Consider the following 22,353-nt stretch of genomic DNA (forward strand, 5'->3'; position numbering starts at 1 on the left):
TAAAATATAAAATATATATTAAAAATAAATTAACTAACATATAATAGATATATAATAATTAATTTGATGACTTATTTTGTAGGTACACATAATAGTTTTGGCTTACCTTTTAAGTTTTAACTTTGGACACATAATAACAAAGGATATCTTAATAATTAATAGAGAGTTACTGGATAATTTTTTTACATATGATTATTTTAATATTAAACATGAGAATATTTGACTTTTCAATAATTTATATTATTACGATAATAATATAAAATATCATTGATATTTTGTAAAAAATATTTTTTAATTATAAAATAAGAAAATATTATTGATATTTTGACAAATAAAAATATTATTTATATATCAAAATCAATCACTAATATATTTTTATACAAATATATATTATTTAATTATTTTTAATTTATATTTATATTTTAACACATATTTCATAACACCTGGCATAATTATTTGATAAAATATCATTGATATTTTATAAAAATCTACAATAGCATATAACACATCATTTGAGTTACTTTTAGAAACTCACTACTAATAACTCAATATAACAAAATTTTCTAGAGTTGCTTTCATGACTCATGAGACGAAAAAATATTACGACAACATAAATACTTTAAATCTTTTTAGTTTTTACTCTTTGTAAAATGTAAAATATATACCTTAAATATTAAATTGCTACTCAGAGTACCAGTAGTACTACTACCTCCTCCTAAAAAAAGTAACAATTGCATTAAAAAAAATTATGGCGTTCGGAAGAAAAAAAATGAAAGACAACTACAACTAAAACAATAACAAGGAGAAATAGAGGTGTATAAATAAACAAAAGAGGTGTGTGATGTGTGGATCCGAGAGGAAGGTGAAGACCGAGGAGAGAGAGAAGAGAGAAGAGAGAGAAAGAGTGTGGTGTGCTTTTGTGTGTGTTGTTGGTCATAATATTCCAACACACGGAGTAACGCCGTTTCCCTTTGGCCGTAAGAAAAAGATTCCAGACACAGACACAAACACACAGACAGCGCGTCGTTGAAGAAGCAACCATAACAACCTCCCAAACCGCTTTTTCCCCCTCTGTAACCGCCGTTCCTTCCTTCTTATTCATACTCTTACGATTGCACACTTTCTGGTCTTTTCAGCTCCAAAAAGTCGTTTCGTTTGCGTGTGGCTCGTGGGAACGGGATCTAACACATTAAAAACTCGTGCTCAACCATTTTATCATTTTGTTCTATATTCTTTTCTTTCCCTCCGTGGAAGGAAGAGAAGGATTCATACTGGTCACAATCTGAAGGAATAAAGAGGCAAAAACAAAAATTCTTCTACCGTTGTGTTTAGCTTTTGGGGAGCTTCTGAGCCTTCTTGTTGACTTGGTGTTGTTGAATTGAAATGATGTTGAATCGCGGGTCAAATGTTTCGGCCGAAGGTGAAGAATCGAATTTTTCTCAAACCTCTCTCTCTCTCTTTCTTTTTTTTTTTTTGTAATTTTTTTTGTAATTTGTTTTGGGGGGAGCAGGGGGTGGAGATGAGCTGTATTCGCAGCTATGGAAGGCATGTGCGGGACCACTGGTGGACGTTCCTCGTGTTGGAGAGAGGGTCTTCTACTTCCCTCAGGGGCACATGGAACAAGTGAGTCACTCGTTATTATTATTATTACTTCTACTTTCAATTATCATTATTATTGTTCTTCTTCTTCTTCTTCTTCTTCTTCTTCTTGTTTTTGTTCCCCCTTGCTTCCTTTCTTACCCTTTACTTTGCAAAATTCCCCCCTTTTTTTTGTAATTATTGTTAGTATTTATTTTTTGTGTGTTCTAGATCCCTTTTGCTTTTCTTAGCTGGAAATTAATACTGTCGGAAAATTAAATTTTTAGGTATGCCTTAGTTTGTTATGGCTTGTTATAATTATTGTTCCTGTTGTTTATTATTATTATTATTTTTTTTTATTTTTCATTTTTTTTAAATTTGTTTCTTGGATTTTGGTTGTGTAGCTAGAGACGAGAACGGAAAACTGTTACCTGGAAATGGAAAATAATCTTTCTTTTGTGCTTGATAATTATTAATATTATTATTATTATTATTTTGTGTTTAATCGTTTCTGTTGTTCTTGGTGTAGTTAGAGGCATCAACGAATCAGGAATTGAATCAGAGGATTCCGTTGTTCAAACTTCCCTCGAAGATCCTTTGTCGCGTCGTGAACATTCATTTACTGGTAATTTTGTCTCTAACACTCACTTTTTTTCTCCTTAATTTGTTGGACTTCATTCGAGTTTAGATATATACATGAAAGATTGAATCTAATGTAAAGGAAATAAACACTTTGGATTTTGACATGTTTTCATCAGGCTGAACAAGAAACTGATGAGGTTTATGCACAGATTACTTTGGTGCCGGAATCTAATGTAAGGATGTTGCTACTACTTTTGGAATTTCAACACTTTTCATGGTCAACCTTAGATTCTTTTTGTGCTTGTTTAGATTCTAACAGAACAAATTTTCAGCAAGCTGATGAGCCTACGAGCCCCGATCCGTCCCCTGCTGAACCAACAAGGCCCACAGTTCACTCGTTCTCCAAAGTTTTAACTGCTTCAGATACCAGCACCCATGGCGGCTTTTCTGTTCTCAGGAAACATGCCACAGAGTGCCTTCCTGCTTTGGTAAGACTACTACTTTCAACTATTGAACTTCTGTTTCAACTTATTTTGCCCGGAAATCACTTTTTTTAAGTTTTTTTTGCTGCTAACAAAGTTTTAGTTTAGTTTTTTTGGTAGGAGCAAAAATAGTAGCTTTTCAGAAAAATCAATTTTCAGTTTTTTCAATCGAATAATAGATGTTAGCTGTAGAACCACTTTTTACAGAAGTTGAAACAAACACATCTACAGTATTAGTGATTTTTGGAATAAATTTTCAGGAATTATATATTTATTTGTTTATTTATAATTAGGACATGTCCCAACCAACACCGACTCAGGAATTGGTTGCGAAGGATCTTCATGGTTATGAATGGCGCTTCAAGCATATATTTCGAGGTAAATGATGTGAGAGGTTTTCATTTTAGTCTTTGTGATTCAACCATGTAATTGCCTAGTGATTTTCCCTTGAACTGTTTTTCGGTTTGATCAGGTCAACCACGCAGACACTTGCTCACAACAGGGTGGAGTACTTTTGTGACTTCCAAAAGATTGGTTGCTGGAGACACCTTTGTATTCTTGAGGTTACAATACTTAAGTTTTTTGTGTATGGTTCAGCAACCTTCTACTGTATCTGTTATTATATAGAGGCCTTAATGAAAATAAGTTGTCTTGGACAGAGGGCAGAATGGGGAATTGCGCGTAGGAGTGCGCCGTCTTGCTCGTCAGCAGAGTAACATGCCATCATCTGTAATTTCCAGTCAGAGCATGCACCTCGGTGTGCTTGCTACTGCCTCTCATGCTGTTGCTACTCAGACACTTTTCGTAGTTTATTATAAGCCACGGTAAAAAATTTTACCATTTCAAGAACTATATAGTTTATAAATATTTAGTAGATGATTGTTGACATGGAATTTTCGGTTTCTTTAGCACGAGCCAGTTCATCATCAGCCTCAACAAGTATTTGGATGCTGTCAACAACAAATTTAGTGTTGGGATGAGGTTTAAGATGAGGTTCGAAGGGGATGATTCTACAGACACTGATAAAAGGTAGCAAAACTGATTTCTGTATCTTGTGTAAGTTTAAACTTTTCTTAGCATAGCTATTCTAATACATGGTTGATCAGATTTTCGGGTACCATTGTTGGATTGGAAGATATATCTCCTCATTGGGAAAATTCTAAATGGCGATCACTCAAGGTATTCTCATTTTTCGGTTGCAGTTGTTCATTTTATTTATGGTGGTTGTGTTTTTTTTTTTGTTCTCATTTTGTCAATCCACAGGTTCAATGGGATGAACCTGCAGCTGTTCCAAGACCTGATAGGGTTTCCCCATGGGAGATGGAACCCTACGTGGCTCCTGCTCTTACATCCTCAGTTCAACCTGCTGTTGTAAAGGCCAAAAGGCCTCGACCACCAAGTGAACATCCCGATCTCGGTGAGGAATTATTTCTAATGAGTGAAATATGAAAATTTATGCAAAATCATGTTGCTGGCGTTGGCAAAATCACCCATTGAAGAACAAAATTTCAAACCATAAACATAAAATATTTGGGTGAATTTTGTCTAGCAAATCAAGCCTTATGGGATATACTAGGAAAATTTTGTTCTTCCATGTATAATTTTGTTAGTGACATGACCTTTTGTGTGGGTATCTTGTGTACTTCACTCTTCTAAGAACTCTGTTTTTATTATTGAGTTGTATTTTGACCCTTTATATTTTGCTTTCAAACCAGACACCCAATCGGCTGCCTCAGTTTTCTGGGATTCAGGTCTTACACAGGCTGATATGACACAGCATAGTGTGATGGCCGAAAGTAAAAGGAGTGATACTACCAGCGTGTGGCATCATAAGCAGATCGATATGAATAGTAAAAGCAACAGCAATCTGATGTCAAGGAATCAGACAGAAGGAAGTTGGCTATCTTCCCCCCATTCTTCTTGTCCTTCGCAATTATTTCAGGACACAATGGATGACAGCAAGAGCGTCTCAGCTTGGCCTGCTCCAAATCCACACTCGTCTAGATTGAACAATGATCATGTGCATGATCAGGTTGACAAGGAAAACAAAGCTGAGACTGCTACGAGTTGTCGACTTTTTGGCATTGACCTTATTGATCATTCCCGGAACTCGTCTGCTGTAGAGAAGGCGGCTGCACAGGCGGTAAACGTTCACAGTTTCACCTCTGAAGGCTGTGTGAGCACAGTTTCCAAAACTGAGGCAGGTCAAAAGTCTGATGCCTCGAAGACTGGTAAGGAGAAGAAACAAGAGCAGCAGCAAGTATCGCCAAAAGAGAGTCAGAGCAAGCAGATATGTAGCAGAAGTCGCACCAAGGTATCGAACTTGAACATTGATTTGTTTGTTCGTTTTGTGTAATAAATTAAGATTTGAGTAAGCTTATTTTGTTTTTGGGTATATCGAACTCGAACTTTTTCTGAAGTAAGCTTTTCTTTGGTTTCCAAAACCTGTGGAAGGTTCAAATGCAGGGTGTCGCAGTAGGTCGTGCCGTGGATCTGACTATGTTGGATGGCTATGAGCATCTTATTGTTGAATTGGAGGAGTTGTTCGACATAAAAGGGCAGCTTCAAGACAGGAATAAGTGGGAAATTGTCTTCACTGATGATGAGGGAGATATGATGCTGGTGGGAGACGATCCATGGCCGTGAGTATTTTCTTAAATAACTAAAGTAGGGAGTGATGCAAGCACGAGAGAATAAGTTATAGGGACAATATTACCGGGAAAAAAATTTAAGGATTTGGAAGTGGGAGAAGAAAAATGCTAAAGTGCATATAGTATCAATAGTGTAACTATTTCTGAAAATTAGCACTTAACCATTTTGATTGTCACCATTATTTTCTTGCAGTGAATTCTGCCACATGGTTAGGAGAATTTTTATCTGTTCCAGTCAAGATGTGAAGAAGATGAGCACAGGAAGCAAACTACCAATCTCTTCAATTGAAGAAGGCACTGTAATAAGTTCAGAAACTGCTGAAACATGAGAAAGGAAAACAAAAAAAACTGACTTTCCTTTTCCTGTCTTCTTTTCCAATATGTGGATCCTTTGTTGCAATTATTGGTTCTTTGTGGGGGCTGGGTGGCAAAGAAGTTGGCCTATTTTGGGCTAGGCCAAAGTTTCATGTTATTATTTAGATATGAAACACTAGGTAATTGTAACTCCACTTTGTAGAGACTGCAGGTTATTTAATTGTGCTAGAGAAGAGACCCCAGAAAAAAGTAGATTTATTACCATAATAAAATTAGTGGGGGAGATGGAAAAAATTTATTAGGTGTGGTAGCATATGTGAATATGAAGTTTAAGTGGGAAAACAAATGTTGGGGAGGGTTGATGTTTAATAAAAACAATTGCCTTCTTTTGTTAAAAGGGGCTAATATTATTTGTGCTGAATTCTGCATTATAATGCATAGTGTGGTAGATTCCCTATTCTGAACTTCTAAATTCTGATCTTGGTGAGTCAAATGGTGTCATCACTGAACTTGAATTATTGCATTGAATTGCTGGAAGTTTTTTATTGCCATTGTTCATGTTCAGAGGGTACTGTGGTCCAATGGTGGCTTTTTATGGTGCCATCACTGCACCACTGAGGCACTGATTTTGCCCCCTGACAAATTGGGTTGTTTCTGGCAGGTGGTGGCACCACACAGGCCCATGATTTATTTTGAGGTCCTATGTCCAGAATATTTGCAGTTAATTTTCAATTGTAAAAAGTAGTGGTAGTAAATCCATATGGTAGAATGCTTTTGGTTACATTACTAATCAAATTGTACCCTATTATTTAATCCCAATGTTTTGTGAATTGAATTGCTTCTCAGTGCCTTGTGCATTGGACTCATTTGAAAAGTAAATCAAGAACTGTGTTATGCGTGCTTATGTTAAATCTTAAATGAGATATTATGTTTATTTAAAGTCTATTTATCTCTAGATGAGAATGTCATTGTATTTCATATTTAATATGAATAATATTTTTTCATTTAAATGCGAGTCTTTGGTGGATAGAAGTATTAAATGAAATTCTTATGTATTACAGAGTTGGTTAAACTCTAAATATATAATAACTATGCTCAATAATTGTTATCAACTCTGGTGTCTAAAGAGTTAAGACAGAGACTCACCTTCAGTTGTGTTTGATGTGACAATGTAAATAGGAGTAAAAGTTTCATCAATTAAATGTGGTACTTGTTTCTATTGATGGATGGTATCAAATGTTCTTTAAAAAGTTGCATACAACTATGCATAGTTAATTTTATATAATTTGATTAATGGATTTTTTTCCCCTCCCATGATATCTTTTGGAACCAAAACCCAAGAATTGTTTGGCCTGTGTCAGAAAAATGAAAGTTCATAATTAGGTTAGGCAGTGCCAAGGGTCAACTTGAATTGAATGCCAAGTATACTGTACCAACTTTAATCTCCAAATAGAACATCACACATGGTATAGCAGACTAGGTTGTTGGGTGAAATATGTATCCAAATTCAACATTTGAAAAGGTTTGATGTGGTCCAATTATTTTTTCTCTTCATAGAAAACTTAAGCCATATGACAGACATGCCATTATAGTAGTTGAATAGGTAGCTCATATGATTTAAATTTAGTCTTTAATGGACTAAATTTTATGATGTAGATGACTCAATTTAGAGTTATTTAGAGACCAAATTGAGTTACATATTTTAAGAACAATTGTTAACTGGTCATTAGGCTGCCACAATGATATTTTATTGTATATATAAGTATTTGAGTAAACACTAAAATTAGTCTCTAAAAAAATTTTAAATTAGACACTTTGGTTCTAGATAAATTTTTATTATTTTAAAAATTCTCTAAACAAATTGCTCTTTATGTAAGAAGGACTACTTTGTCTTATAATGATATTTGTTGAAGATTGAATTACTTTATAATAAAATTTGTTTGAAACTTATTTTTCTAATACACATATTAAATATATCAAAATGTCTTACAAAAATAATCTTCAAAAACTTTTAAAGTAATAAAACTTGGTTAGGAACCAAAATTTTTTATCTAAAACTCTATGCGGGAACCTTTTTTGTGTGGTTCATATGTGAAAGACCAATTTAAGTGTATAGTGTGAGTATTTTGTTTAAGATGACGAAATAAACAATTTGATAGTTATAAAACCGATGGATTTTTTTTAAATAAATAAAATAAATATTTTAATTATAAATATACGTTAATTTGAGAGTATTTACTGATTTTTATTAAGTGATTTATTTCGTTTACAGTGTAAACAAAATAAGTATAGCCATATAGTGTAAACAAGATAAGAAAGGAACACGTGACAATGTATCATATTTACAAACATGTTAGTAAACAAGATATGGTCATACTTATCTCGTTTACATAGTAAAGGAGATAAGGTTGGAGAGCGCCTATAAATGAAATTTGTTCATAGCGCCGCTAACCCTACTCTGCCCCCACATTTCTCTCTTTCTCGCACCGTTTTCTTGATATTTAATTATTTATTAGTTCTCCAGACGTTATGGCACGGAACACTGACATCAACCGCCTGAACGCTAGTTGGCACATTGCGGGAGCTATCGACTTTGAGGTTAGTGCTATCTTTATTGTTTAAATTAATAAGTGTATGCGATTTTGTTTATGAAACTTTTATAGAGTTAATGTTTTAACACGAGTAAACTGGATGATATTGAGGTAACATAAAGTAGATTATTTGGCAAGTTAGTAATATTTGTTAGGTGTATAATTCACTCATCGTGAAAGTTAAATAACTAATTACTTTGATTTGATTAGTCAATTAAATATTTTTGTTAGTTAATTAATTTACTCATAGTGAAAGTTAAATATCCTGTTTATTATGTTGTGATGTTTATCTGAGTTGCATTTTAGATTTGTTAGAATGGATTTGAACATGTTAGAGAAGTTAGTTTGAAATTGAATCTTTATAAAAGTTTTTTAAACAGAGGCCTCGCTTGTTATTACCTAGGTGGGTTAGTCACACACTTGCACCCCCAACGCCATCGTCCCTTACCTGAGGGAGGCTAGGTTTGGCAACACGGTGCAGCTCAAGGACTTTGTGTTTGACAACTCCCTGATCACTGCATTCATGGAGCGCTGGCGTCCGGAGACTCGCACTTTTCACCTGCCATGGGATGAGTGCACCATCACCCTGCAAGAAGTTGCGTACCACCTCGGGTTACGCATAGTCGGGGAGCCAATGGGTGGGTGCCTGCGTGACTTCCAAACTTGGTACCAGCGTCTGACATGGGAGTACGTGGAGGAGCTCCTGGGTGCCAGACCCCACACGGTCCGCAGCAGGGTTCCTAGAGGAAGGAGTCATTTAGTATCAAGATGACATGACTTCGGGATATAGTTCCACACATGTCTCTGAATACCACGGATCCAGCCACCCTTCGATAGTACACTAGGTGTTACATCATGCTGCTGATCGGTGGTTACCTGATGACTGACAAGTCCAACAATCAGGTGCATATCAGATGGTTGCCACTGTTGGCTGACTTCGGAAGGTGTAGCGGTCTGTCGTGGGGGTCCACTGTGCTTGCATAGACGTACCACTCCTTATGCCATGCAGCACATCGTAATACCACAGACATAGCCGGATGCACACCGTTGCTAGTCTCGCGGATATACCACAGGATTCCACTGTGGTGTCTGCCTGAGAGGCAGATTTTGAACTTTTCCCTAGCAGCGAGGTTATTGTTATCGTTTGATATTCTTGTCAATTTCTATTTATTCAATTCAAGTTTTACCTACATAGATCGACACAATTTGATTACTGTGTATGTTAACAGGTTGATCGGGATGACCCATCAGACTAGGGACCACCATGCACAGAGAGTCCTGCATTGGGGTATGGCGTTAGATTGACTGCATTTGGATGAGGTACATTATATTTTACTTACTTGAATATGAAACGTTTGAGTACGATTAAATTGCTTCTGATAAGTCTATTACACTTGGTTATGCAGTTTCGGTGGACGCCGTACGTCGACCCCAGACTACATGACATTACTCCGAACTGGGTGAGGTCCTACAGGGAGTGGGGGACTTGGTTGTCTGTCGTCCCCCTTGTATGCTTCAATTTGTGGAGTTTTACCAAGCCGATCGGGTGAAACATCAATTCGGAAGTGAGCAGCCAGTTCCTGACGACCCGGTTAATGTCAATAGATTTCTGACTACTACTGGACGGGAAGAGGATGTGTGGTGGCCTACTCGCCTTCATGAATGGTACGACTCATTCAGGTCCCGGTTTGAGGAAGGCAACATGAACTCCATTCAACCTACTGCCGACGACAAGCCGATACAGGAGTACTGGGTCTGGTACTAGCAGGCTTGTCGGGTTAGACATCTGTCTAGGGAGGATATGCTTGATGATCCCAAACTTTCGACCTTCCCTGACGATGTCTAGCTCATACCTAGTTAGCCTAAGGATGTCCTCCACCTTCCACAAGATGTCATAGATCATCGTAGTTATGCTAGGGAGATGCGACCAGACACTTAGAGACCTGCCCAGAGGGAGAGGGGTGCGAGGGACCTCGGAGGAGCTGTAGTGCTTCAACGAGAGTGCGTCACATTGGTTACTCCCACACCTCAGTATCCACCATCGCCACCACACTTCCAGACACAGGCGACTAATCAGGCACACCTGTACCTTTCACAGCCTCCTCCGCCACCGTCACATGTAGTGGCCCTTCCACCACCACAGGCTCCTCAAGACCCAAGAGGTCACAGACCACCTTGCCAGACACAGCCTCCCCCTTGTGGCACTGGGCATCACCTTCATTACCCTAGGGACCAGCATCCATGACTGGTAGTACGTGTTGTTAGATTAGTTAGTAGTTTATCTTGTACCATTCCATAGTACAGTGTTTTGTACCAAAATTTTACAATATAGTGATGATGTACTCCTTTATTTTCTGTCTTTGTTTTATGTACCTTGTTTAACAAATTTATTTAGTTACTATCCATGCTTTGATTAGGGTTATGTATGCAAATTATTGTTATACAATATAAAACATGGACAGTTCGATTGCTAAATAAAACAAAATAACAACGATATATAACGTAACCATAAATGAATAACACGCTTCTAATACATATGAAATGCAGCACAAGTTACGCAACTGCTAAGTATCCTCTGTGGGTTGATTCAGACAACCCCTCCGAGTACGACTAGTTTGCTAGCATAGACGACACCATTTCTCTTGGCACTCCACCTTGTCCATATCGCTATGAAACCTCGTAGAAACTCGTCTGCCGATTGCCTTTCTACGCATGGCCAGATTAGGGCGCAAATGTGCCCCGACCACTGGCCAAAGATTATCGACAGGAATTGGGGTAAACACTACCTCGTAAACCTTGAACACAGACTCCTGCAGGTAGACTAGATGAACATATGGCCCTACTCGACGATAGAAGCAGCACAAGTAGGAAGTGCATGACGACAGAGGAAATGAAGTGACTTGAGCAAACCCACAGTCACATGTCTCCGAGCTCAACCGCACACGGAATGAACTCTGGCTGCAACCCTCAAACGACTCTAATTTCTCTACCCAAAAAAATTGAAGCCCTCCTGTCGCAATGTGTAACCCCGCATCTTCTGGATACCCACTCTATTCTTTTCAACCGTAGCCTGTAGCCACTGTGAATATCGATTACCCGCTGTCATTTGAGCCTATGCCTCCCTACCCTTCTAAACGAACAACTACTGCAATTTCTCGTACGTGCATCTAACGATAGCTGGAATGGGTAGGTATCTTGTACCCTTCAGAACTGTGTTGATACACTCGGATAGGTTAGTTATCATGTGCCCAAACCCACATTCACCATCACAATGTTGCAGCCATATTTCCTTATTAAATCTACCGGCCCAGTCAGGCATCTCATGGGATGACGTCCTTAGAGCATCCATACCACTCGTATCCAGCATTAATGAGATATTGCTTGCCATTGGTTGACTTGAACCGAGACATGAAGTTCGCAGTCATGTGCCTGACACAATACGTATGGAGTGCCCTAGGAGGCTTCCAGAGGCTGTCATCAGCTCTATGTGCAACCTTGATTGCTTGGGATCTATCAGATATAATCAGTAACCCTTCTTGCGGTGTCACATGGCATCTCATATTGGTAAGGAAGAAGGACCATGACTCCGTACTCTTAGGCTCAACAATGACGAAGGCCACAAGGAGGATGTTACTGTTACTATCCTGTGCAACTGCAATGAGCAACACTCCACCATATTTGCCATAAAAGTGCATGCTATCTATGGATACGAATGACTTACAATTCTTGAAAGCTTCAATGCAGGGAGGGTATGACCCGAACACTTTGTCGAACTAACAGCAGTCGCGCACCATCAAGTGGCCATCATAGTACGACATTACAATGATGTCACATACCGTGCCAGGGAGACAATTCTATAATGCTTGGAGCAACTGCGGTACCTTATTGTATGACTCCTCCCAATCACCATATATCTGCGCAATTATCTTTTGTATTGCCATCCAAACCTTCCTGTAGGATGACTTAAAGTGATAGCTCTGTCTCACTGTACTCTGAAGAACAGGGATAGTAACTGATGGACTGGACTGTTTGAGTGACAAGATGATTCTGCATATGAGGTTGTTGTCCAACTGTCGATGATCCTGTGACATGGTGGGGGCCAGACACGTGTGTGGTCTGCCGAATTTATGCACTTCCCTAACCATTTCAAAAATAGTCGAATTAAAATATAACCAAAATAACAACAACAAAGAAGACAAGGAACTAAAATACTATAACTCACCAATATCCTATATTCTGTCAGAGAGCGACACTGAGACTCCAAGGACAACCATCCGTAAATTATCGGCAACATATGTGGTACTTTAACAGATCCTACTTGACAACTTCGACACTTCTCTGAATGCTGTAATTCTTCACGCCTTGCAGCACTGCCTCTTTGCTCTTGAATCTGTAACCAACCCAAAACTCCACACCATCGGTGGTGTTGTAATCATCGGCCCCCATACTCGAATACGGAGTTTCTTCGTGTATCACATCCAAATCTAATGTATGGTAGTGGCTGGGTACAGATAATAACTCTTGAATTGGATGCGGAGTAGACAAAAGGTATTGAACTGATCCACCAACAGGAGTTTCTGGTATGAACTCATTATTGTCGTCATCATCGTCATCCACTTTCTTGGCTATCGGCAACGTACTCTTCGTCGGATTCCTCATCCTCAACGTCTATGTCCTGCACGGGACTAGCACAGTGCAACAGTCGTGGTGCCAAAGGAGGGTCATTCGATACAAAGTTCGAGCCGCCAGAACCACCACCACTAACATCACGAACCTCCGCAAAAAGTTTCATCACTTGTTCAACCATAATTCTCCCGTCACGTCAAACATTAGGCGTACATGCTCATCGCCATCGAGCTAGAACAGACGAGACCGAAATACACTATTTTTCTATCGATGCTAGCATCCTATACCCAACTCTACCAACCTCTTTTCTCTCCCCCATTGCTGACGTGCGTCAATATCATACTCTTTAACTCGGACAACAAATTTGCTCTTCGAGTTCAGAACAGTGTAGGACTCTCACACTCAAATATATTCTCACTATCATTATTTTTCATCAGACAGTTGGAAGACACCATCACAACGAAGAAACCATTACCACTAGACAATTTTTTTAGAAGTTTTTTGAAGAAAACGAAAGAAAAGGAAGAATTGAGAGATTTGTGTGGAATACCATCGATTTCCTGATCTTTTTATAATAGGTTGATTTTGTCATATTATATCTCGTTTATTGTGTAAACATTTTACATTACCACGTATCTTGTTTACAGTGTAAACGAGATAAATATGACCATATTTCATTTACACTATGTCCATGCTTATCTCGTTTATAATGTAAAGTAGTCCCCGCGAAGCTTTCGGGAAGAGGGGTAGTCTTGTGCATAAGCATAGCATTTCTGGTCGAACCCGCTCAACCCAACTAAGACGAACCGAACCTGACAAACACATCCTTTTCCTTTTGGGAGGGTACTCCGAGTAGTGGTTACCTCGTAGGACCTCGACCCACCTACTTGGGTCTTGTATGGATATGCAGGAAGGGGAGCTCCTAGGTGTGTGTAGGGGCTGTGTTTGTTCGCGAGAATGGATTCCTCGTCAAGTCAGTTTGGGGGGTGTGGACACACTTGCGTGAATTCGAGTAACGGCTACAAGGGAGAAATCAAAAGGAAACTGTACCCAACTAGGGATGGACGTAAAGTCGTAAGCTACCGAGGGTACGGATAATCGTCCACGTCTTGTTGTGAAAAAAAAGCCGCCCCGCCACAGCGGGCGGGTTGGTTCCTCTGTCGTCGCCGGGGAGCTCTTGGTGAGGAGACCTTAAGCGAAGTTGCTATAACAAATGGGAGGATCAACCCGTTCAGTAGAATTATAAAGAAAGACTGTTGGCAGCAGGCAGAGACATTTCTTTGGCCCCCTTAAAAAAAAAAGGAAATGCGGGCATGGTTAAGCTCGGTAGAGGGTTCGAGATGAGAATAGGTCCTGTCTTTAAGATTCAAATAAGAAAAGGGTTCCAAACCTTTATGCATGCACCTTTGTATAAGTGCTGCATACAAGTTCTGGCCAGGATAAATTGGAAAAAAACCCATTTGAACCGCTCACATCACAGTAGTAGTAGCATAAAGCTGTAAGTCGGGAGGCAGCCATAAATAAAGGCTATTCACATCTCTCTAGATATCTAGAGAGAGAGATCCACTGTGTGAGCAACCCGCATAATAATAACAGGACGTTACGTGTGCTCTACAGGCCGCACTCCATCTTTCTTCCCAACGAGCCCTTTTTGTGATTTGGAAGACGGGCGTTGCGTTCGGTTCGAAGGGCATGGTTTTCAGTATGTCTCCAGATAAGGCCCCCACTAGTCCGGCTAGCTAGTGAGCGATTCTTTCGGGCGAGAAGTGGGCCGGGCCCCTATTCAATACAAAATGCGGGCCCGCAACGCAAGCTGCATTGTTTGCCACCACCCGAGAAGCAAAATGTTCGAGAGTCCAAGCTTAATATACATACATAGATAGTGGTCTAATGACAAAGGCCGGCGATGGAAGCTCGGGGCGGAGCCATATGATGCGGAAGTCTCACGTAAGGTTCCCTGAGAATGGAGTGGCTACCTACTGGAGCTTCGACCAACCACCATCGCTAAATTCCGCTTTGGGGCCACCCCTTACTCTATCATTATTATAGGGGTATGAGGCTCGAGATAAAGAAAGATCAAGGCAGCATATCCGTTTTTCCTTTATACTTTACTTGGATATGTTTTTATGCTATTAGCTATTCTGTTAATTCTTTTCCAAATAGGGACCGCCGATTTATAAATATCATTAACGACAGAATTTAGTGAGCGGCGTCAAATCTTTCTATGGATTGCTTCTTTCGTCGCTTTCGCCATCAAAGTACCTATGGTACCAGTTCATATTTGGTTACCCGAAGCTCATGTAGAGGCGCCTATGGGAGGATCCGTCATCTTGGCAGGAATTCCTTCAAAATTTGGAACCCACAGATTTTTAAGATTTTCAATACCCATGTTTCCCGAAGCAACACTTTGTTCCATTCCTTTCATTTATACTCCAAGCTTGATTGCGAGCAATGAATCTTATAAAAATTTCCTCGGGTCTCTATATATAAATTTATAAAAATGAAAAGCCCGGGTAGAAGCACAAGCAAAAGGAGAGAGGAAAAGTAGAAAAAGGAAGGGGGGGGGGGGAAGGAGACTCGCCTCAATACTTCCCACTGGACGAGAGGTGCACCTAACCCACCTACCCACTCATCAATCACGGTGTTCAGCTGACTTGTACTGATAGACCCTTATAGTATTGGAATTAGGCGCCCATCTTTTTACTGTTGTTAACTAATCTCTTCAATGTTCGATTCTACTCTATGTTTGAACATTTCTGTGAATGCTATTCTGATCTAAGTGGTCCTATTCTGTGTCCCATGCTAGGAAGCATTATTCCTATTCTCATTTCAAATTCAAGAATACGACCGACACGATTGATTGGTTTGTGTGCCTCTCTTATTACTTTTTTGTATTTCCTTGTTCCTCGGATACAATTCGATCCTTCTATAGCCAAATTTCAATTTGTGGAAAGCCTTTGATGGCTTCCTTATGAAAACATCAATTTTTATTTGGGTATAGACGATCTCTCTTTTTTCTTTGTGATATTGACCACATTTCTGATCCCTATTTGTATTTTAGTGGGTTGGTCTGGTATGAGAAATTATGGTAAAGAGTATATTACAGTATCTCTAATTCGTGAATTTCTAATGATCGTCGTGTTCCGTATACTAGATCCTCTACTATTCTATGTTCTTTCCGAAAGCGTGCTAATCCTTATGTTGTGCGGAGTTGAGCTTACAATGTAAATAAGATAAGTCATTTAATAGAAATCAGTAAATACTCTCAAATTAACGTATATTCGTAATTAAAATATTTATTTTATTTATTAAAAATAATCCTAAAACTGATAGATGAAATTAGATATTTTTGAATTTTTTTTGGTATCTAGATGTTTTTGAAGATGCTATGAAAGAAACTGTCTTGACCAAAACATAATTATAATAGTAGAAAAATGGAAAAGAATTGTAGGCCGAAGCCCGAGTCTGAGCCATATAACAAAGGCCCATGGCCTAACAGTCTAATGCCGAAAACTCCAAGTTTGGAATACCAAAAAAAAAAAAAAAAAATCCAAGTTTCTATTCGGTACTTCTTCGTTGTTCACTTGTTCCTCTTTCCACTTTCCACCACTCTCCCGAATCCTTGAGACGCTTCCCGAATCATTCACGCGCTTGCCACACGAATAAGTACCCCCAACCCCTTCGCGTTCCCAAAACCCTCTTCTTCATTCTGTTCGTGAATTTTAAAACCCTATTCGAAGTTTTCCCTCTTTTCTTGTCTTCTACTCTTTCTTCAATCGAGCAACAATGGCAAAAGAAGGACCTAACTGGGATGGATTACTCAAATGGAGCATTGCTAACTCCGATGGAACTCGCCCCACTCGCAATTTAAGGTACTTTCAATCTCTTCTTTTCTCTCTAAGTATGTTCTTCTTGTTGAGTTAGCTCGTTATAGTAAGTTTTTCCCCCTTTGATGCAAAAAGGGAAGTCGATGTTTCAATATTATTAATTTATTTTTGCATTTTTTAATAGTATTGTTAATTTTTGCTTAATGGAGTAAAGTGGGGTTTTATGCTTTTAATCAATATGAAGTTATGAATGGAGAGCCTGAAGACTGAAGTTAAGAATCAATCAATCTATTCTGATTCTTTCATTGAATAATTTAGAAGCTTAGGTTGCCTTTCTTTAGGGTTTTTATTTTCTGTTTTTATTTTCAGTGTTTTCTGTTTTTAGAATTTTGCCAACACAAAAGAGTAAACAGGAGATGAAAACAGAAACAGAAAATGCTGAAAATGAAAACAGAAGATAAAAATGCATCACACCTTTATCTTTTCCCTGGCTTTTTTTTTTTCCTGCAAGGTCACGTTCTTTTATCAATGAAGAGATTGATATTGATATTCAGCTGATTAGGGTGCGAGTTTCTTGATGTTATGAATATGTTTCTGTTGTTGAGAGGTATCAAGGTTTCATGTTTTGTAGCTATGGTTTATACTTTATAACATGCATTGTTGCATAGTTGTATTGAAAATTCTAGTATAAATGAAAGGGATACATTTATCTTTTAGAAGTTGAATATGGATGGGGATGGGCCCAAATATTATGGTTTGCTATGTTGGTTTTGTAATTTTGAAATCAGAGGAATATTAGCATACGGTTGTAGACAAAGTTGTATACTCCTTTGTGAAAATTTAGTTAGTTTTGTATATTTTAAGAGGAAATTGTTGTTCTCTCCCACCCCTACAAAAAAAAAAAAAAAAAAAAGAAGCAACTTCTGCGATGGTTTAAAAGGGGTATATGGGTAATTTCACTCGAGATGATGATTGATCATTGAGATCTTAAATTAGGAATTATGACTTGGTGAGTTTATTTAGTATGGATTATGGAACTATTATGAAATATAGAACTTAAGATTTTGGATTATTACTATGATTCTTCATACATGGTTTATTTTTTCCCCTTCTTCAAAATAAAAATAAAATATATACAATAGGCATGCTATATATATCATAGGATTTCCCTCTACCGTTGTTCAAATGCCAGCCATCCCATGTCCTGGGATCCCAACCTCCCAGTTTAGGTGATGTCCGGGATGTGACAAGATCTGGGATTGGCTAGTATTACCAGGGTCTGATTTTGTTAATTTCTGTACTGTGTAGTGAAGAGGATCGGAGATGGTTTATGGAAGCGATGCAAGCACAGACCATTGATGTTGTAAAACGTATGAAAGAGATTACCCTTGTAATGCAGACTCCAGAGCAAGTCTTGGAATCTCAGGGTGTTACCCCTGCAGACATTGAAGGTATCTGACATGTGAAAGCTACATAAAAAATAAAATAAAATTTACATTTAATATTTTAGTGAGTCATTTTCTTTCTTTTTAAATCTTGTACTGACTTGGGGTTTATCTCTATTTTAACTTTTTTTTTTTGACAGATTTGTTAGATGAGTTGCAAGAGCATGTTGAGTCGATTGATATGGCCAATGGTGAGTCTTTAGGATGCTTATAAACTTGGTCTGTTGTGTTGAATAGGATAATGACACTGCTTAAGTGATTATTAATGTGTGAAGTACTTGACATGTGTCAGCTTACGCTTGATGTTCATATATCATCTTCTATGCATTATTCACTGTATGATGCTGTGTCTCTCTTAAAATTTGGGCAATGAAGGGTCAATGGTAATTGGTAATCCATTATTTGAGTTGTACCGGCTTTGCAAAAATAAATGTTATTCATGGTGTCATGACTCATGTTGTTTTCAGTTGATGTGGTTTTTGCTATGCTTCTGTAGAAAAATATTGTTTGTCCTCTTATTTTTCTATGTGATGGCACTGCCGAAGTACCATTCTTCTGTTGTTAACCTTAACATCATTCCTTTTCTATGATTTTTGGTGCCTGTCTTATCTGCGGCTGAATAATATGGCTCTATGCTTCTGATTGAAAGAAATGTATGTCTCACTTATTTTCCTGGTTTGTACATATTTCCCAGATCTCCATTCAATTGGTGGGTTGGTTCCGCTTCTTGGTTACCTCAAGAACTCCCATCCCAATATTCGTGCAAAGGCTGCTGATGTTGTAACCACAATAGTCCAGAATAATCCTCGTAGTCAGCAACTTGTTATGGAAGCAAATGGCTTTGAACCTCTTATTTCCAATTTCACTTCAGATCCTGATGTGAATGTTAGGACTCAGGCACTTGGAGCAATCTCTTGTATGTAGTATTTTTTCTTTTTAATTTTTTTTCCCCAGTTTTAGCATATTCCTTGTAATCTTCATGACGTGTTTTTGTGGACTACTTGACAGCACTGATTCGGCACAACAAATCTGGCATAGCTGCCTTTCGTCTTGCAAATGGTTATGCAGCCTTAAAAGATGCTCTAACTTCTGAAAATGTGAGGTTTCAAAGGTAATTAAGGTTTTTCCTGATGAGTTTGTTTGTATAGAAATTTGTAATTTACCATATGATATCCATATTATTGGTCTGTAATTACAAAATGGAATAAATCTACACTGAAGTGTGTGAAAGATTTTTGTTTCAACACTTCAGTACTTTAAATTCATACACTTCAATTTTTGGGAGATTTTCATTTTGAGACTCGAGTAAAAAGATTTAATGCATACATTTTAGTCCTTGAAAGATCAAATGCATGCAATTCGTCCTGAAAAGAGGTCTTTTTGTATGAGTATAAAGTGTATGTAATTTAATGTTAATGCTAGTTAAAATAGTTTTAGGGGTTAAGGTGTATCTATTTAATCTTTAAACAAAAACTCTTGGAACTACAGTGTTGATGTGCTCTTCTTTTACTTATTGACTATGCTTTTTTGATGCTCATTACTTGTGATGGAATCTAATACCTAATCTTGGTCAATTTTCAATTTTATAGGAAGGCTCTCAACTTGATCCATTACCTTTTGAATGAGAATACTTCAGATTGCAGCATTGCAAATGAGCTAGGATTTCCACGGATACTGATGCACCTTGCCTCTAGTGAAGATTCAGATGTCCGAGAAGCGGCCCTCCGCGGACTTCTTGAGCTTACTCGTGACAAAAAAGAAGTTAAAAATGAAGCTTCCACAGAAGACGATGAGAAAATGAAGCAACTTCTTCAAGAACGAATAAATGGAATCAGTTTAATGTCAGCTGAAGACCTTGGGGCGGCCAGGGAGGAGAGGCAGCTTGTGGACTCCCTCTGGAGCACTTGCTTCAACGAGCCGTCATCTCTTCGAGAAAAGGGTCTTCTAGTTTTGCCTGGAGAAGATAATGCAGCTGCCCCTCCTGATGTCGCCAGCAAATTTTTCGAGCCACCCCTTCGATCTTCGTCCGCAAACCCCAATTCCAAGAGAGAATCCAAAAGTGAAAAGAAGGAGGCTCCTTTGCTTATAGGGCCAGGGCCGCCTCCTCGGAACAGCGACAATCAAGGTAGTTAGAGTAATAGAAAATGCAAGTTTTTCAGAGGGATACTTGTAAATGAAGCTTTTGTCAACTCATTTTTCATTGTCTTCTACACATTCATAGGCTTAAGATTAAGTAGTGACTTCCCTTTTCTCACCCAGATTCTCCTTTCATGGGGTGTTCTAAGTTGATAAGTTATTATTCTCCCTCAATTTGATTTGTGAGTTGTTGCGCCATCTTGCTGTATGAGTATGACACATTCTGAAATTTTACTCGTCTTTCTCTTGTCGCGGTTTCACCTGATCCGAGGAAAAATACAAGAACCAATGGAATGAAAACTAAACTTTGTTATATACAAATATTTTTACATATTCTGTAAATCCAAAGTATTACATATTGGACCCATATTTTCTTTTTCAGATATTGATTTAGAAATAATTTCAATATATGAACTTGCCTGGATACTATACAAAAAGTTTCTTCTTTACATACTTAGCAAGGTTTATTTGTTTAAATTTTTTGGAGTTATTTTTGTTAATGTAAATTTTTAGATATTATTTTAATAGTTTAATTTATTTTTTTTTTTGTTTTTATTTGTATAATATAATAGATAATGTAATAGATTTTATAAAATGAAATTTGCTTTTCAAATAGTACAGGTAATATTAGAATTTAGATTCTTAATATATGAATTAACATTATTTATAATATAATTTTTATATAATTGAAAACGTTAAGGTAAGAGATTAAGAAATTGATATTAGGTCGACTATAGAGGTGTTAGATTTTTTTACTGAAATGTCTCTATTTTAAAAATTATTTATGAAATTGCTACTGTGGCAACCGGTTTTTATTGTCAGCTATTGATTAGAATTTGAACAGGTTTAAGAAATCGAGTGAAGCGTGGCTATTATTAGGCTATGCTATTTCTTGTTATATATCATGCATTTTAAACATATTATATAATTATATATTATATTTTTTAATTAATATATATAGGTATTTTAAAATATTTACTTGCCAATGAGTAATAGCTCAAATGGCATAGTCTCTCCATACTCAATTAAGAGGTTGTGGGTTCGAGTCTCCTATTTTTGATAAAAAAAAAATTTAAAATATTTACTTAAATATTATTATTTTATTTGATTTTTATTTTTTTATATCCTTTCTTTTTTAAATAAATTAATTAATTTAATTTATAAAATTATTAAAAAATATTAAATAACTATTTTTATTTTATATTTTTAATATTTACTTTAATAATTTTATACAATTAAAAAAATAAATTTTAAAAAATGAATATAAAATAAAAATAAAATAAAATAATATAAAAAGTAATATTTAATTAAATATTATAGAATATATATTAATTAAAAAATATAATATATAATTATGTAATATATTTAATAAAATTTATAAGACCATTTTCAGTGAAAAATATATCTCAATTTTTATTTATGGTCTATTTATTATAAAAAATAATTACACATAAATTTTTATATGATAAATAATAAATAAGAATTTAAAATATCTCTTTTTTTTTTCATTAGAAAGAATTAAGTTTAGTTCTTATTAAGTTATTATAGTCAAACTTAATTAATTAATTAAAATAATTAAAATTAATATAATTATTAATTTTTTATAATATTATTATTAAAATTTGTAAATTAAAAATAATTTTTTATTATAAAAAAATTAATATTTAAAAAAAACTTAATAATTTTATAAACAACAATAATACACAATATATAATTCGAGCTTAAACTAATTTGTAATATTACTTAATATAAAAAATATAAAACTCTATAATTACAACATGCATCGTAAAATTACCATTAAGTAACTATTTATTAATTATTTTTTCACATGCAATTTCATAAAAAGGTCGTCGTTTTTCACTCATTGTAGATGTGTCAGTATTAAGTATTTATATATCAATTTTTTTCCTTTCTTTAGCTATTCTTTTTATTTCTCTTTCTTTTACATTTATCTCCATTTTTTTAACAGACCTTTAAATTTATAATTTTTGTTCCTTCATTGTTGTTTGAATTTGTAACTCCTTTTCTTTAATTGGCATAATCTTTTCTCTATGTACCCTCTTCTCTTTTCTTTTTTCTGTCCATTAATTCCTTTTTTCTAACCTTTTTAATATCTTTCA

The 22,353-nt window shown here is 36.6% G+C and overlaps 2 protein-coding genes and 1 long non-coding RNA gene across 3 annotated transcripts; all 3 read left to right on the top strand.

The window, feature by feature from the left end:
- Window positions 1–565: 565 nt before the first annotated feature.
- Window positions 566–6,512, top strand: LOC112727782 (auxin response factor 9). Its single transcript, XM_025777682.3, has 14 exons — window positions 566–1,420; window positions 1,511–1,623; window positions 2,108–2,203; window positions 2,337–2,393; window positions 2,493–2,648; window positions 2,936–3,020; window positions 3,115–3,205; window positions 3,302–3,466; window positions 3,552–3,671; window positions 3,749–3,821; window positions 3,906–4,059; window positions 4,358–4,956; window positions 5,097–5,284; window positions 5,487–6,512. The coding sequence occupies exons 1-14, from the start codon at window positions 1,384–1,386 to the stop codon at window positions 5,620–5,622; spliced, it is 2,070 nt and encodes a 689-aa protein (XP_025633467.1). The 5' UTR covers window positions 566–1,383; the 3' UTR covers window positions 5,623–6,512.
- Window positions 6,513–9,393: 2,881 nt separating this feature from the next.
- Window positions 9,394–10,554, top strand: LOC140177341 (uncharacterized). The gene is made up of 2 exons (XR_011869178.1): window positions 9,394–9,519; window positions 9,606–10,554. It is a non-coding gene; the product is annotated as an uncharacterized lncRNA (long non-coding RNA).
- A 5,776-nt stretch (window positions 10,555–16,330) lies between these two features.
- LOC112727783 (hsp70 nucleotide exchange factor FES1) lies at window positions 16,331–20,575 on the top strand. The gene is made up of 6 exons (XM_025777683.3): window positions 16,331–16,697; window positions 17,961–18,103; window positions 18,238–18,288; window positions 18,792–19,013; window positions 19,106–19,208; window positions 19,687–20,575. The coding sequence occupies exons 1-6, from the start codon at window positions 16,612–16,614 to the stop codon at window positions 20,228–20,230; spliced, it is 1,149 nt and encodes a 382-aa protein (XP_025633468.1). The 5' UTR covers window positions 16,331–16,611; the 3' UTR covers window positions 20,231–20,575.
- Window positions 20,576–22,353: the final 1,778 nt, after the last annotated feature.

Source organism: Arachis hypogaea, chromosome 12 (genome assembly GCF_003086295.3).
Source record: "Arachis hypogaea cultivar Tifrunner chromosome 12, arahy.Tifrunner.gnm2.J5K5, whole genome shotgun sequence".
NCBI classification, from domain to species: domain Eukaryota; kingdom Viridiplantae; phylum Streptophyta; class Magnoliopsida; order Fabales; family Fabaceae; genus Arachis; species Arachis hypogaea.